The 13,685-nt window shown below is 37.7% G+C and overlaps 1 protein-coding gene across 1 annotated transcript in view; it reads right to left on the bottom strand.

Annotated features, from left to right (window-relative positions):
- The window catches only part of CCDC158 (coiled-coil domain containing 158), a 96,477-nt gene that overhangs the window by 10,025 nt on the left and 72,767 nt on the right, over positions 1–13,685 (bottom strand). The window contains exons 19-20 of the mRNA XM_049709360.1: positions 4,687–4,743; positions 1,924–1,991 (exon numbers count right to left, since the gene is read on the bottom strand). Of these exons, the coding sequence (XP_049565317.1) occupies positions 1,924–1,991; positions 4,687–4,743 (125 nt within the window). The remainder of the gene's footprint in view (positions 1–1,923; positions 1,992–4,686; positions 4,744–13,685) is intronic.

Below are 13,685 nucleotides of genomic sequence, written 5' to 3'. Positions count from 1 at the left end.
CTAAGTCTGAAACCATCTGTACAATTTTTCACGTATGTCTGTCATACAATAAAAATAACCAGGCATATGAGGAGACAAAATAACATGGCAGAAAACCAAGAGAAAAAAAATACAGGTAATAGATATAGACCCACAAGGTCTGGATAATGGAGGCGCAGACTACCACATATTCAACAGCATTACTCCAAACCCCAAACAAGTTCTCCTTATATAAAGAAAATCATACCTAGGTATATCAATAAAAACTGCAAAAAACAAACAAATAAACAAAAAACCCAGAAAAAACCCAAAGACAAAAACAGTCTTAAAGCTGCCAGAAGGGCAAAAATGGCAGATTACATTTAAATGAGCAACATTTAAATTTAGAGCTGACTTCTTAGTAGAGACACTGGAAGCCAGAAAACAGTGGAATATTTTCAAAGTGAAGGAAAAATGTTAACCTAGATTCTATATTCAGCAAAAATGTTCCTCAAAAATGGGGACAAAATAAAGACAAGTTCAGGAAAACAGAAACTGGGAGAATACATTAAAGGGAACATTAATGGCATAAGTAAAATGATAGCAGATAGAAAGTAAAGTGTGAATATGTGGGTGTATCTAAATGAATTTTAACTGTACAACACAATGCAAATGATCCATTATGGCATTTACCTTTACCTTTACATGTGACAACAACTGTATGACAGTTGGAAGGAAAGTGAATGCAGTTAACATGTTCTCAGGTACTCACAAATTATGAGAAAAGGTAAAGGCACTCACATATTAATCTAATAAAACAAGGATATATGTTGTATTCTCTTGGGTAAACATTGAAACAACAGTATAAACATATAAGTGAAGTAAAACCTGAAGGAATTAATTGTTCAATTTCAAATAAATGCTCTTTTCTTCAAAATATTAGTTCTTAAAGATTTCTCACAAGTTAAAGGTTTAGAAATTAAAATTTGCAATTATTTTATTTAAGAATATTATGTTTTTATTTTAGGTATACATAGATACTCTTCTACAAAAGACAAGAAAATATGGAAACTTACCTTCTTCTATCTATTTCACCTCACACCTCGATTTTCCCTATTTACATTATTACTGTCCAGATTTATAGCTACAGTTTGTTGAATAACCATCATTTTCACAGTATCATTCTTTCCCATTTACTTTGTTCTCTTCCATAAGAAGGCTGATAATGTGTCTGCTTATTTGCCTTCGCCTTCCAAATCTAACATATTCTGTATCATTATCTTTCATGTTTCTTAGGTTTAAAAATTCCTTTTCTGTAATTTTCTCTTGGGGTCCATCATGTCCCTGACTATGATTTTAGTCATGCATATCCTAATTTTTATTTTTCTAAGGCTTTCCTCTGTAATGTTATTATTTTTTCTTTTCCTTATCTAGCCCGGGTTGTGCCATTTTGTTTTTCAACAGATTCTGTTATTTTCAATCTCTTCCTTGATCTGCCTGTTTTATAGAGAACATTTTGTCTTTGGAAAGTATATAGAGAACCATCTGTCTCATTTCTTTTTCTTTTCATCCATTCAGTAATTATTTATTGAGGACCTGCTATGTGCCAGGAAAGTTCTAGGTACTGGATATATCAGGGAACCAAACAACTAAAGACATATGCCCTTGTGCAGCTTTTGTCTAGCAGGAGGTGACACACAATCAACAACATAAATTAGTAATTTACATAGTATAAAAAAATGCTAAGTGTAATTTAAAAAAAGAAAAAGATAAGGGGGACTGGGATTGTGGGAGGGTTATAATTTTTACATAAGGTGGTGAGAGTAGGTCTCACTGGGAAAGTGACATCTGAGCAAAGGCTTTAAAGGTGGTGAGGAGGCTAGCAGTGTGGAGGGAAGCATTGAAAGGGGAGCCACTGCAGGGTTTTAAGCAGGCTCCATTTCTGTGCTTTCATTAAAAACTCACCTTCAGATGGGAATGTGAAGCAACTAGGTGGATCTTCCAACTCTCCTGTGTGTAATGTGACTGGCTCTCTGGAAGCATAAGAATGGTCATGCAAACATTCCATTTCAAAACTCAGTGTTAAGATTTATTGACAGAAACAAGCTAATGAAGACAAAAGTGATGGCTTAAAATATAAGCCCAGGGCTTCCCTGGTGGCGCAGTGGTTGAGAGTCCGCCTGCCGATGCAGGGGACACGGGTTCGTGCCCTGGTCCGGGAAGATCCCACATGCCGCGGAGCGGCTGCTCCCGTAAGCCATGGCCGCTGAGCCTGCGCGTCCGGAGCCTGTGCTCCGCAACGGGAGAGGCCACAACAGTGAGAGGCCTGCGTACCGGAAAAAAAAAAAAAAAGCCCAAGATGGCAGCCATAACCCAAACCTGCAGAAGTCCTAAAATACCCTATGAGGGAGATCCAAAGTTGCATCACCTCTATGTACTCAGTGCCCATGAACATTTTGCAGAATGAAAAGGTAATAATATATAATCTTGGTTAGAAAATTCATTTTTGTGTAATAATAGCTATAAAACCCAATGTTTCTCTCATGGATTCTAAGAGATGCAATCTTAATGACTCACTTAAAAATTTAAAAACCAAAGGAAAAAAACACCTCTCTTAGCAATAAGTGTCGCTTTACAAAACTATCAGACCTATTTAAATCAGTAACTTGAACTAAACTACATAGTTCTCTGTAGGATGGGTACCAGTTTGATAATATTATGACAGCAGCTCTGAAGGTGGTGCCCTTGCAAAGGGGGTTTGTGAGGTCAACACTATTTTTATTATAATACTAAGGTATTATTTTCTTTTTAACTCTCAGTCTCAAACAAGTGTATAGTGGAGTTTCCCAGAGGCTCCATGATATCTGATATCACAGCAGATAAATGCAGAGGCAGATATGAGAATACAGCTATCTTTTATTAAGCCATGCATTAAATTGATGATTTAATGATTTTTAACGATTAAGTCTTAATGACTTTTTTTGAAAAACATAGTTATTTTTCATAATAAAATATATTATGGTAATATATAATGTACTTTGTTACTTTTAAGTGAATATCAAAATGTTTTAATTTTTTAATGCTTAAAATTAAATTTTATTTTCCAATACTAAAAATGGAAATGGCCTATATAAACAAAAGCTCTTTGGAATCCTCAATGATATTTGTGAGTGCAAAGGGATCCTGAGACCAAAAAGTTTGAGAATATTAGGAGAAAAGCCTTGGGAAGGAAGGTCATGGCTATATTGTGGCTAGTTTTAATTATCAGGGCAAGCAGTTTGTTCTTGCTGCAGCAGGCAATGGGGAGCCTTTGAAGGTTTGGGGGCTGGGAACATAGTCTGAGGTGTACTTCAGGTGATCAATCTGAAATTGATGCACAGAAGTGACTGGAACTTGCAAGAGATTGGAGATTTAAAACATCCACACGAAACACTGTAGAGCCCACCACAATGGTACACGCGAATGGTAAAATGGCCTAAAAAGTAGGATGTGGTAGGATGAACAATGGCTGACAAATATCTGTGTCCAAATGCCAAGAACCTATGAATGTTACCTTATATGGCACAAGAGACTTCGCAGATGTGATTATGTCAAGGATCTTGAGATGGGGAGATTATCCTGAATTATGTGGAGATATACCTACATTATCTAAATGCCATCACAAGTCTCTGTACAAAGAGGAAGGCAGAGGGAGATTTCACACAGAAGAGAGAAGGTGATGTGACAATCTCAGCAGAAAGACTGGAGGATGCTATGTCATAGGGTGTGAAGATGGAGAAAGGAGCCCCAAGGCAAAGAGTGCCAAGAATGAGGCTCTAGAGGCCCAGAGATCTAAAAAAGAAAGGTAAGGAAATGGATTAATCCAAGGGCTTCTGCAAGGAGTGCAGCCCTGCCATCACCTTGATTGTTCAGGTACTCAGAGGCAGAACACAGGAGCAGTTACAAGCCTGAGCTCAGGAACCAGCTAGACCTGAGTTCAAGTCTGGATCCTCTATTTACAAGCTGTATGACTTGGCAAATTGCTTGGCAAGCTGAGTCTCCATTTCTAACCTATATACAGGGATAATAATGCCTATATCATAGATTCGATTAGACAGACTAAATGAGATGAGTCTAAAACACCCATACAATAGTAAAAATAAAAATATGCAGTAGATAGCTGCAGATATTATTAACAGGAACGATGTAATGTTACACACTCAGGTGAGAAGAAAATCAAAACTTGTTTCTTTTAGGCTATGGGAAAGCTGTATTTAGAAAGATTCAGGTCCACTGAATATTGATCAAACAGCAGGGACATTAAGGAAGTATCTGTCTTAATTCATTCACTAAACAAATATTTCCTGAACAGCTACTATATGACAGGCAATAAGCTTGGTGCTGAAGATACAGTAATGAATAACCCTTTCTTTGCCTAAATGGAATTTAAACACTAGAATTCATTTTCATATTCTTATGATATAAAGAGGGCTCTCATATCTCTATTTTTATAAGTGGTAAAAATAGAAAAGATAAAATCTTTTTTCCAGGCAGTCAGTCAATAAATAGACCTTATGACTATAAGCAACTTGAGGACAGAGCCCATATCTGTCTTCCTCACTGTTACATCCTAAGGGCCTAGCACAGCGTGTGGCACATCATGGGCAGTTAACGATCTTCTGAATTAATGAATGAACAGTAGTAAAGGGGACATTTTGCAAGTCAGGGGCTGGAGAGAGAGTTTCTTACCTGTGAAGAGTTTCACTTGATTCGCTGCCTTCAGTGCATTCCCTTAATGAGTTGTTGCTTCTGTTGGCAGAGGGTGGGAGAAGTTAAAGACTACGTGACGTAATTTTAACTTAGTGATCAAACAAAATTGTTCCTCTGGATACTGCTTTTAGACAAATGCAGATTCAAAAGAGTGAGACTGGGGCGCTGGCTCTTCCCAGTGGAGAGAACAGTATGGAGAAAAGCTTGAAGACAGAAGGAAATGAACCCCTTTTGGGAATCAGGAGTAGTCTGTCTTGGTTAGGGCACAATACAGGAGGAAAGCAGGGTGGTGACGAGTTAGGGAGGTTCTTCAGTGTCAGCCTGAGAACCATGTATTGAATGCAGCAGATCTGCAGGCAACGGCTTCTGTGTCTGACATGAGTAACAAATTAATATTAGCTTTTTTTCCTTTTTGGCTAAAGTCAGTTCTCAGAAGTTGTCTTTGTTTAGGGGTTATGGAATTCATTTCTTTATGCTCCTTTTATGATTTCATTTAAACATTCAGCAATTCAATTATTAATAAAAACTAGAACTGTTTTCAGTAAGGTTCTTATAATCCTATATTGAGGTTGTTGTAACTTCCTTTCAGACTACCTTTCCCTCAAAAGTTATGTAAGCTATTGTAAATACATGTAAATGTAGAAAAAGTATTCCGATTGTGGAATGGCATACCATATAAATATCTTCATCTGGTTAAACAGCAGTAAAATGTAAAATAAGCAAAAAAAAAAAAAAATGGTGGGGCTTCCCTGGTAGCACAGTGGTTAAGAATCTGCCTGCCAATGCAGGGGACACAGGTTTGAGCCCTGGTCCGGGAAGATCCCACATGCCGCCAAGCAACTAAGCCCGTGCACCACAACTACTGAGCCTGTGCTCTAGAGCCCACGAGCCACAACTACTGAGCCCACACACCACAACTACTGAATCCCGGGCACCTAGAGCCCATGCTCCGAAACAAAGAAAAGCCACCACAATGAGAAGCCTGTGCAGTGCAACGAAGAGTAGCCCCCGCTCACCGCAACTAGAGTAAGCCTGTGTGCAGCAACAAAGACCCAACATAGCCAAAAATAAAATAAATAAAATAAGTAAATTTTTTAAAATGCCTATTGTCTCTTTGGCGGGGCTAATGACAGACTCTGGGAGGGCTCACACCAAGAAGTACTTCCCAGAACTCCTGCTGCCAGTGTCCTTGTCCCCACCGTGAGCCACAACCACCCCCTGCCTCTGCAGGAGGCCCTCCAACTCTAGCAGCTGAACACACATGTCGACTGAAGAAAACTCACAACCTAAAAGTTGCGAGTTAAGCTGTACTCCGGGATCTTACTGAGGACTCCAGAACAAGCGGCAGCAGCTCAGATATCCTCGAGGAGCTTCTCTGAAGAGGATGTGCAAGGGTAGCTGTGGGTTATAACTGGAAAGAGTCATCTTTGCATTTTTCACTGTTGCTTTCCGTGTGGAGGAGAGGCTCTTGGTTCTCCAGCCAGGCTTCAGGGCTGTGCCACGGAGGTGGGAGAGCCAAGTTCAGGACACTGGTCCACAAGAGACCTCCCAGCTCCATGTAATATCAAACAGTGAAAATCTCCCAGATATCTCCATCTCAACACCAAGACCCAGCTCCACTCTGTGACCAGCAAGCTACAGTGCTGGACACCCTATGCCAAACAACTAGCAAGACAGGAACACAGCCCCACCCATTAGCAGAGAGGCTGCCTAAAATCATAATAAGGCCACAGACACCCCAAAACACACCACCAGACATGGACCTGCACACCAGAAAGACAAGATCCAGCCTCATCCACCAGAACACAGGCACCAGTCCTCTCCACCAGGAAGCCTACACAACCCACTGAACCAACCTTAGCCACTGGGGACAGACATCAAAAACAATGGAAACTAAGAATCTGCAGTCTGTGAAAAGGAGACCCCAAACACAGTAAGATAAGCAAAATGAGAAGACAGAGAACCACACAGCAGATGAAGGAGCACGGCAGAAACCCACTAGACCTAACAAATGAAGAGGAAATAGGCAGTCTACCTGAAAAAGAATTCAGAATAATGATAGTAAAGATGATCTAAGATCTTGGAAATAGAATGGCGAAAATACAAGAAACATTTAACAAGGACCTAGAAGAACTAAAGAGCAAACAAACAGTGATGAACAACACAATAAATGAAATTTAAAATTCTCTAGAAGGGATCAATAGCAGAATAACTGAGGCAGAAGAACGGATAAGTGACCTGGAAGATAAAATAGTGGAAATAACTACTGCAGAGTGGAATAGAGAAAAAAGAATGAAAAGAATTGAGGACAGTCTCACAGACCTCTGGGACGACATTAAACGCACCAACATTTGAATTATAGGGGTCCCAGAAGAAGAAGAGAAAAAGAAAGGGACTGAGAAAATATTTGAAGAGATTAGAAATGAAAACTTCCCTAATATGGGAAAGGAAATAGTTAATCAAGTCCAGGAAGAGCAGAGAGTCCCATACAGGATAAATCCAAGGAGAAACACCCCAAGACACATATTAATCAAACTATCAAAAATTAAATACAAAGAACAAATATTAAAAGCAGCAAGGGAAAAACAACAAATAACACATAAGGGATACCCATAAGGTTAAGAGCTGATCTTTGAGCAGAAACTCTGCAAGCCAGAAGGGAGTGGCAGGACATATTTAAAGTGATGAAGGAGAAAAACCTACAGCCAAGATTACTCTACCCAGCAAGGATCTCATTCAGATTTGATGGAGAAATTAAAAGCTTTACAGACAAGCAAAAGCTAAGAGAATTCAACACCACCAAACCAGCTTTACAACAAATGCTAAAGGAACTTCCCTAGGCAGGAAACACAAGAGAAGGAAAAGACTTACAATAATAAACCCCAAACAATTAAGAAAATGGTAATAGGAACATACATACTGATAATTACCTTAAATATAAATGGATTAAATGCTCCAACCAAAAGACATAGACTGGCTGAATGGATACAAAAACAAGACCCGTTTATATGCTGTCTACAAGAGACCCACTTCAGACCTAGGGACACATACAGACTAAAAGTGAGGGGATGGAAAAAGATATTCCATGCAATTGGAAGTCAAAAGAAAGCTGGAGTAGCAATTCTCATATCAGATAAAACAGACTTTAAAACAAAGACTATTACAAGAGACAAAGAAGGACACTACATAATGATCAAGGGATCGATCCAAGAAGAAGATGTAACAATTGTAAATATTTATGCACCCAACATAGGAGCACCTCAATACATAAGGAAAATACTAAGAGCCAAAAAAGGGGAAATTGACAGTAACACAATCATAGCAGGGGACTTTAACACCCCACTTTCACCAATGCACAGATCATCCAAAATGAAAATAAACAAGGAAACACAAGCTTTAAATGATACATTAAACAAGATGGACTTAATTGATATTTATAGGACATTCCATCCAAAACCAACAGAATACACATTCTTCTCAAGTGCTCATGGAACATTCTCCAGGATAGATCATATCTTGGGTCACAAATCAAGCCTTGGTAAATTTAAGAAAATTGAAATCGTATCAAGTATCTTTTCCAACCCACAACGCTATGAGACGAGATATCAATTACAGGAAAAAGTCTGTAAGAAATACAAACATATTGAGGTTAAACAACACACTACTTAATAACCAAGCGATCACTGAGGAAATCAAAGAGGAAATCAAAAAATACCTAGAAACAAATGACAATGAAAACACAATGACCCAAAACCTGTGGGTTGCAGCAAAAGCAGTTCTAAGAGGGAAGTTTATAGCAATACAATCCTACCTTAAGAAACAAGAAACATCTCAAATAAACAACCTAACCTTACACCTAAAGCAATTAGAGAAAGAAGAACAAAAAAACCCCAAAGTTAGCAGAAGTATAAAGATCAGATCAGAAATAAATGAAAAAGAAATGAAGGAAACGATAGCAAAGATCAATAAAACTAAAAGCTGTTTTTTTGAGAAGATAAACAAAATTGATAAACCATTAGCCAGACTTATCAAGAAAAAAAGGGAGAAGACTCAAATCAATAGAATTAGAAATGAAAAAGGAGAAGTAACAACTGACACTGCAGAGATACAAAGGATAATAAGAGATTACTACAAGCAACTATATGCCAATAAAATGGACAACTGGAAGAAATGGACAAATTCTTAGAAATGCACAGCCTTCCGAGGCTGAGCCAGGAAGAATTAGAAAATATGAACAGACCAATCACAAGCACTGAAAATGAAACTGTGATTAAAAATCTTTCAACAAACAAAAGCCCAGGACCAGATGGCTTCACAGGCAAATTCTATCAAACATTTAGAGAAGAGCTAACACCTATCCTTCTCAAACTCTTCCAAAATATAGCAGAGGGAGGAACACTCCCAAACTCATTCTACGAGGCCACCATCACTCTGATACCTAAACCAGACAAAGATGTCACAAAGAAAGAAAACTACAGGCCAAGATCACTGATGAACATAGATGCAAAAATTCTCAACAAAATACTAGCAAACAGAATCCAACAGCACATTAAAAGGATCATACACTATGATCAAGTGGGGTTTATCCCAGGAATGCAAGGATTCTTCAATATACACAAATCAATCAACGTGATACACCATATTAACAAACTGAAGGAGAAAAACCACATGATCATCTCAATAGATGCAGAGAAAGCTTTTGATAAAATTCAACACCCATTTATGATAAAAACCCTCCATAAAGTAGGCATAGAGGGAACTTTCCTCAACATAATAGAGGCCATATATGACAAACCCACAGCCAACATTGTCCTCAAAGGTGAAAAACTAAAACCATTTCTACTAAGATCAGGAACAAGACAAGGTTGCTAACTCTCACCTCTATTATTCAACGTAGTTTTGGAAGTTTTAGCCACAGCAATCAGAGAAGAAAAAGAAATAAAAGGAATCCAAATTGGAAAAGAAGAAGTAAAGCTGTCACTATTTGCAGATGATATGATACCATACATAGAGAATCCCGAATAGCCAAAGCAATCTTGAGAAAGAAAAACAGAGCTGGAGGAATCAGGCTCCCTGACTTCAGACTATACTACAAAGCTACAGTAATCAAGACAGTATGGTACTGGCACAAAAACAGAAATAGAGATCAATGGAACAGGATAGAAAGCTCAGAGACAAACCCACACACATATGGTCACCTTATCTTTGATAAAGGAGGCAAGAATATACAGTGGAAAAAAGACAGCCTCTTCAATAAGTGGTGCTGGGAGAACTGGACAGATACATGTAAAGGAATGAAATTAGAACACTCCCTAATACCATACACAAAAATAAACTGAAAATGGATTAAAGACCTAAATGTAAGGCCAGACACCATCAAACTCTTAGAGGAAAACATAGGCAGAACACTCTATGACATAAATCACAGCAAGATCCTTTTTGACCCACCTTCTACAGAAATGGAAATAAAAACACAAATAAACAAATGGGACCTAATGAAACTTAAAAGCTTTTGCACAGCCACGGAAACCATAAACAAGACGAAAAGACAACCCTCAGAATGGGAGAAAATATTTGCAAATGAAGCAACTGACAAAGGATTAATCTCCAAAACACACAGAAGACCTAAACAGACATTTCTCCAAAGAAGATATACAGATTGCCAACAAACACATGAAAGAATGCTCAACATCATTAATCATTAGAGAGATGCAAATCAAAACTACAATGAGATATCATCTCACACCAGTCAGAATGGCCATCATCAAAAAATCTACAAACAATAAGTGCTGGAGAGGGTGTGGAGAAAAGGGAACCCTCTTGCACTGTTAATGGGAATGTAAATTGATACAGCCACTATGGAGAACAGTATGGAGGTTCCTTAAAAAACTAAAAATAGAACTACCATACGACCCAGCAATCCCACTGCTGCGCATATACCCTGAGAAAACCATGATTCAAAAAGAGTCATGTACCAAAATGTTCATTGCAGCTCTATTTACAATAGCCAGGACATGGAAGCAACCTAGGTGTCCATCAACAAATGAATGGATAAAGAAGATGTGGCACATATATACAATGGAATATTACTCAGCCATAAAAAGGAACGAAACTGAGTTATTTGTAGTGAGGTGGATGGACCTAGAGATGTCATACAGTGAAGTAAGTCGGAAAGAGAAAAACACATACCGTATGCTAACACTTATATATGGAATCTAAAAAAAACAAAAAGAAAAAAGAAAAAAAATGGTCAGAAGAACCTGGGGGCAAGGCGGGAATAAAGATGCAGACCTACTAGAGAATGGACTTGAGGATATGGGGAGGGGGTAGGGTAAGCTGGGACAGAGTGAGGGAGTGGCATGGACATATATACACTACCAAACATAAAATAGATAGCTAGTGGGAAGCAGCCGCATAGCAGAGGGAGATCAGCTCAGTGCTTTGTGACCACCTAGAGGGGTGGGATAGGGAGGATGGGAGGGAGGGAGGGAGATGCAAGAGGGAAGAGATATGGGGACATATGTATATGTATAACTGATTCACTTTGTTATAAAGCAGAAACTAACACACCATTGTAAAGCAATTATACTCTTATAAAGGTGTTTTAAAAAAATGCCTATTAAGTTGATTTCTAGAAAGTAAATTACTTTAGTACATTTCCCCGAAATCCTTTTTGGTTTCAGTTAAACACTATCACAACTTTCCATCAATTCTCATGTGAACTGTCCAGACTTCCCAAATTACCTGGTCACATGTAAAATTCCTGGACAATTAATTAGATTCAGAATCTCAGATTCCTCTCACCTATGGCATATCTCTAATCTCAGGCTTGATTCAGTAATGCAATCTCTTATTCTATCATCTCTGTATAGATAAATGTAACTCTCAGTTAATTATACAAAGAATAATTTCTAGATTCCATGTATTTTTAGAATAATCAATTGCTCCTATGTATTTAACTCTTCTTTAAGGCACAACAGTAGAATTTAGGCCTCCAAGCAAATTTTGCAAAGTGCTACCCCTGGAATTTGTCAATTTAGAAATATTTTTGTTCCTGAACCCTTAAAAGCTTGAGGCTGAGTTCTGGCTTTGGTGCCAAAGCCTAAAATGACAAGGTCATTTGTAGGATTAGAGCAAATTAACATAAACTCTCTAACGGCAGGGGCTAAATATATTCATGTTGAATACAGTTCAATGTAGTCAAGCCCATCATTAGTGGCTGAAGTGATGGAAGTTTGATCAGGGAAGTCATGGTAATCTTGTGGAATGATTAGTGCTGGAAGCCAGGGGCTCTAATGTTTACTTCTGACTTTGTCTCTTTGCCTCATAGGAGGAGGCAACTTAATCTGTCTAAATGTAATCATCTGTCAAATGAGCTTAATAATACTGCCCTGGCTTAGAAGGCATATTATAGAGTTATGACAAAAATGAAAGTGCTCTGCTCTTCACAACAGCCAAGACACGGAAATAACCTAAATGTTCATCGACAGACGAATGGATAAAGAAGATGTGGTATATACATACAATGGAATACTACTCAGCCATAAAAAAGAACAAAATAATGCCATTTGTAGCAACATGAATGCAACTAGAGATTATCATACTAAGTGAAGCTAGTCAGAAAGAGACAAATACCATATGATATCATCTATATGTGGAATCTAACATATGACTCAAATCAATCTACCTATGAAACAGACAGAATCACGGACATATAGAGAACAGACTGGTGGTTGCCAAGGGGGGAGGGAGTGTGGGGGAGGGATGGAGGGGGAGGTTGGGGTTAGCAGATGTAAGCTTTTATATACAGAATGGATAAACAACAAGGTCCTACTGTATAGCACAGAGAACTATATTCAATACCCCATGATAAACCATAATGGAAAGGAACATTAAAAAAAAAAGAATGTATATATGTGTATAACTGAATCATTTTGCTATACAGCAGAAATTAACAACATTGTAAATCAACTACACTTCAATAAAAAAAACTGAGAAAAAATAAAATGCTTGAGAACATTTAAAAAAAATGAAAGTGTCCTGCACATATAAGTATTCTTGGATGGAGTGACAATAGAATGTTTCTAACATGTGATTCAGAGAATGCAATGTTATGCTAGGTAACTGGACTGTTATTAATATTTTACTACTACTATTAATAATATTATTAATAAAAAATAGACAAATCCAATTAATATTTTGCTACCTCAGGTTAATAAACGCTAACTGAACATCTTAAGAAAATGGAGATTATTTATATAAAAGTATTATGTCAGAAAGTATTATTTTGAGATATTTGCCATATAACCAGAAAACAAAATTACAATGGGTTATTATAATACTATCAACATATAATTAGTATTATAATGCTAAGAATATAGTATATACCATATTAAAATGCTCTAAGCTGATTTAATAATAGCACACATTAAAAATTTTAAACACTTTTGAAAAGAGTATGAGGATCTCATTGATTTCTGCAGGTACGTGCAGGCAGTGGCTGGTGGACTGGTTGAATCCTTTTTTGGATCCGACTTTTATTAATTTAAGTCATTGCCTAGACTTAATGCCTAGAGAAGCAAAGCTTTCCAATTAGCTTATACCTGGAGAGTTATGCAGTTCTCAGGGTTTGAGCTTTAGCTTCACCATGTGTGGTTGTAGGTAAGTCAACCTTTTGGAACTTGTGTTTTTCTCATTTTTAAAATGGGATAAATAAATCCTGCTCTATCTTGTCTCAAACAGACAGTTGTTGTGACAATCAAATAAGATTATGAATGTGAAATCTGTTGGGAACTATAAATTACTGTATGAATGTAACTTTGGGTAACACGTTGCCTTGACTAATTTCTGAGTAGGAAAACTATTGCTATTATTTTCTCTGATGTCAAGGTGTTTTACTTTTGCTAACTCATCCACTTTTGTTTTCCCTGGTAATGTCCAGATACCCCTCAAAGTTACTGAAACTTCCACCCCCCAGA

The sequence above is a fragment of the Orcinus orca genome, chromosome 4 (assembly GCF_937001465.1).
Source record: "Orcinus orca chromosome 4, mOrcOrc1.1, whole genome shotgun sequence".
NCBI classification, from domain to species: Eukaryota; Metazoa; Chordata; class Mammalia; order Artiodactyla; family Delphinidae; genus Orcinus; species Orcinus orca.
This window is presented reverse-complemented; position numbering and strand designations above follow the sequence as displayed.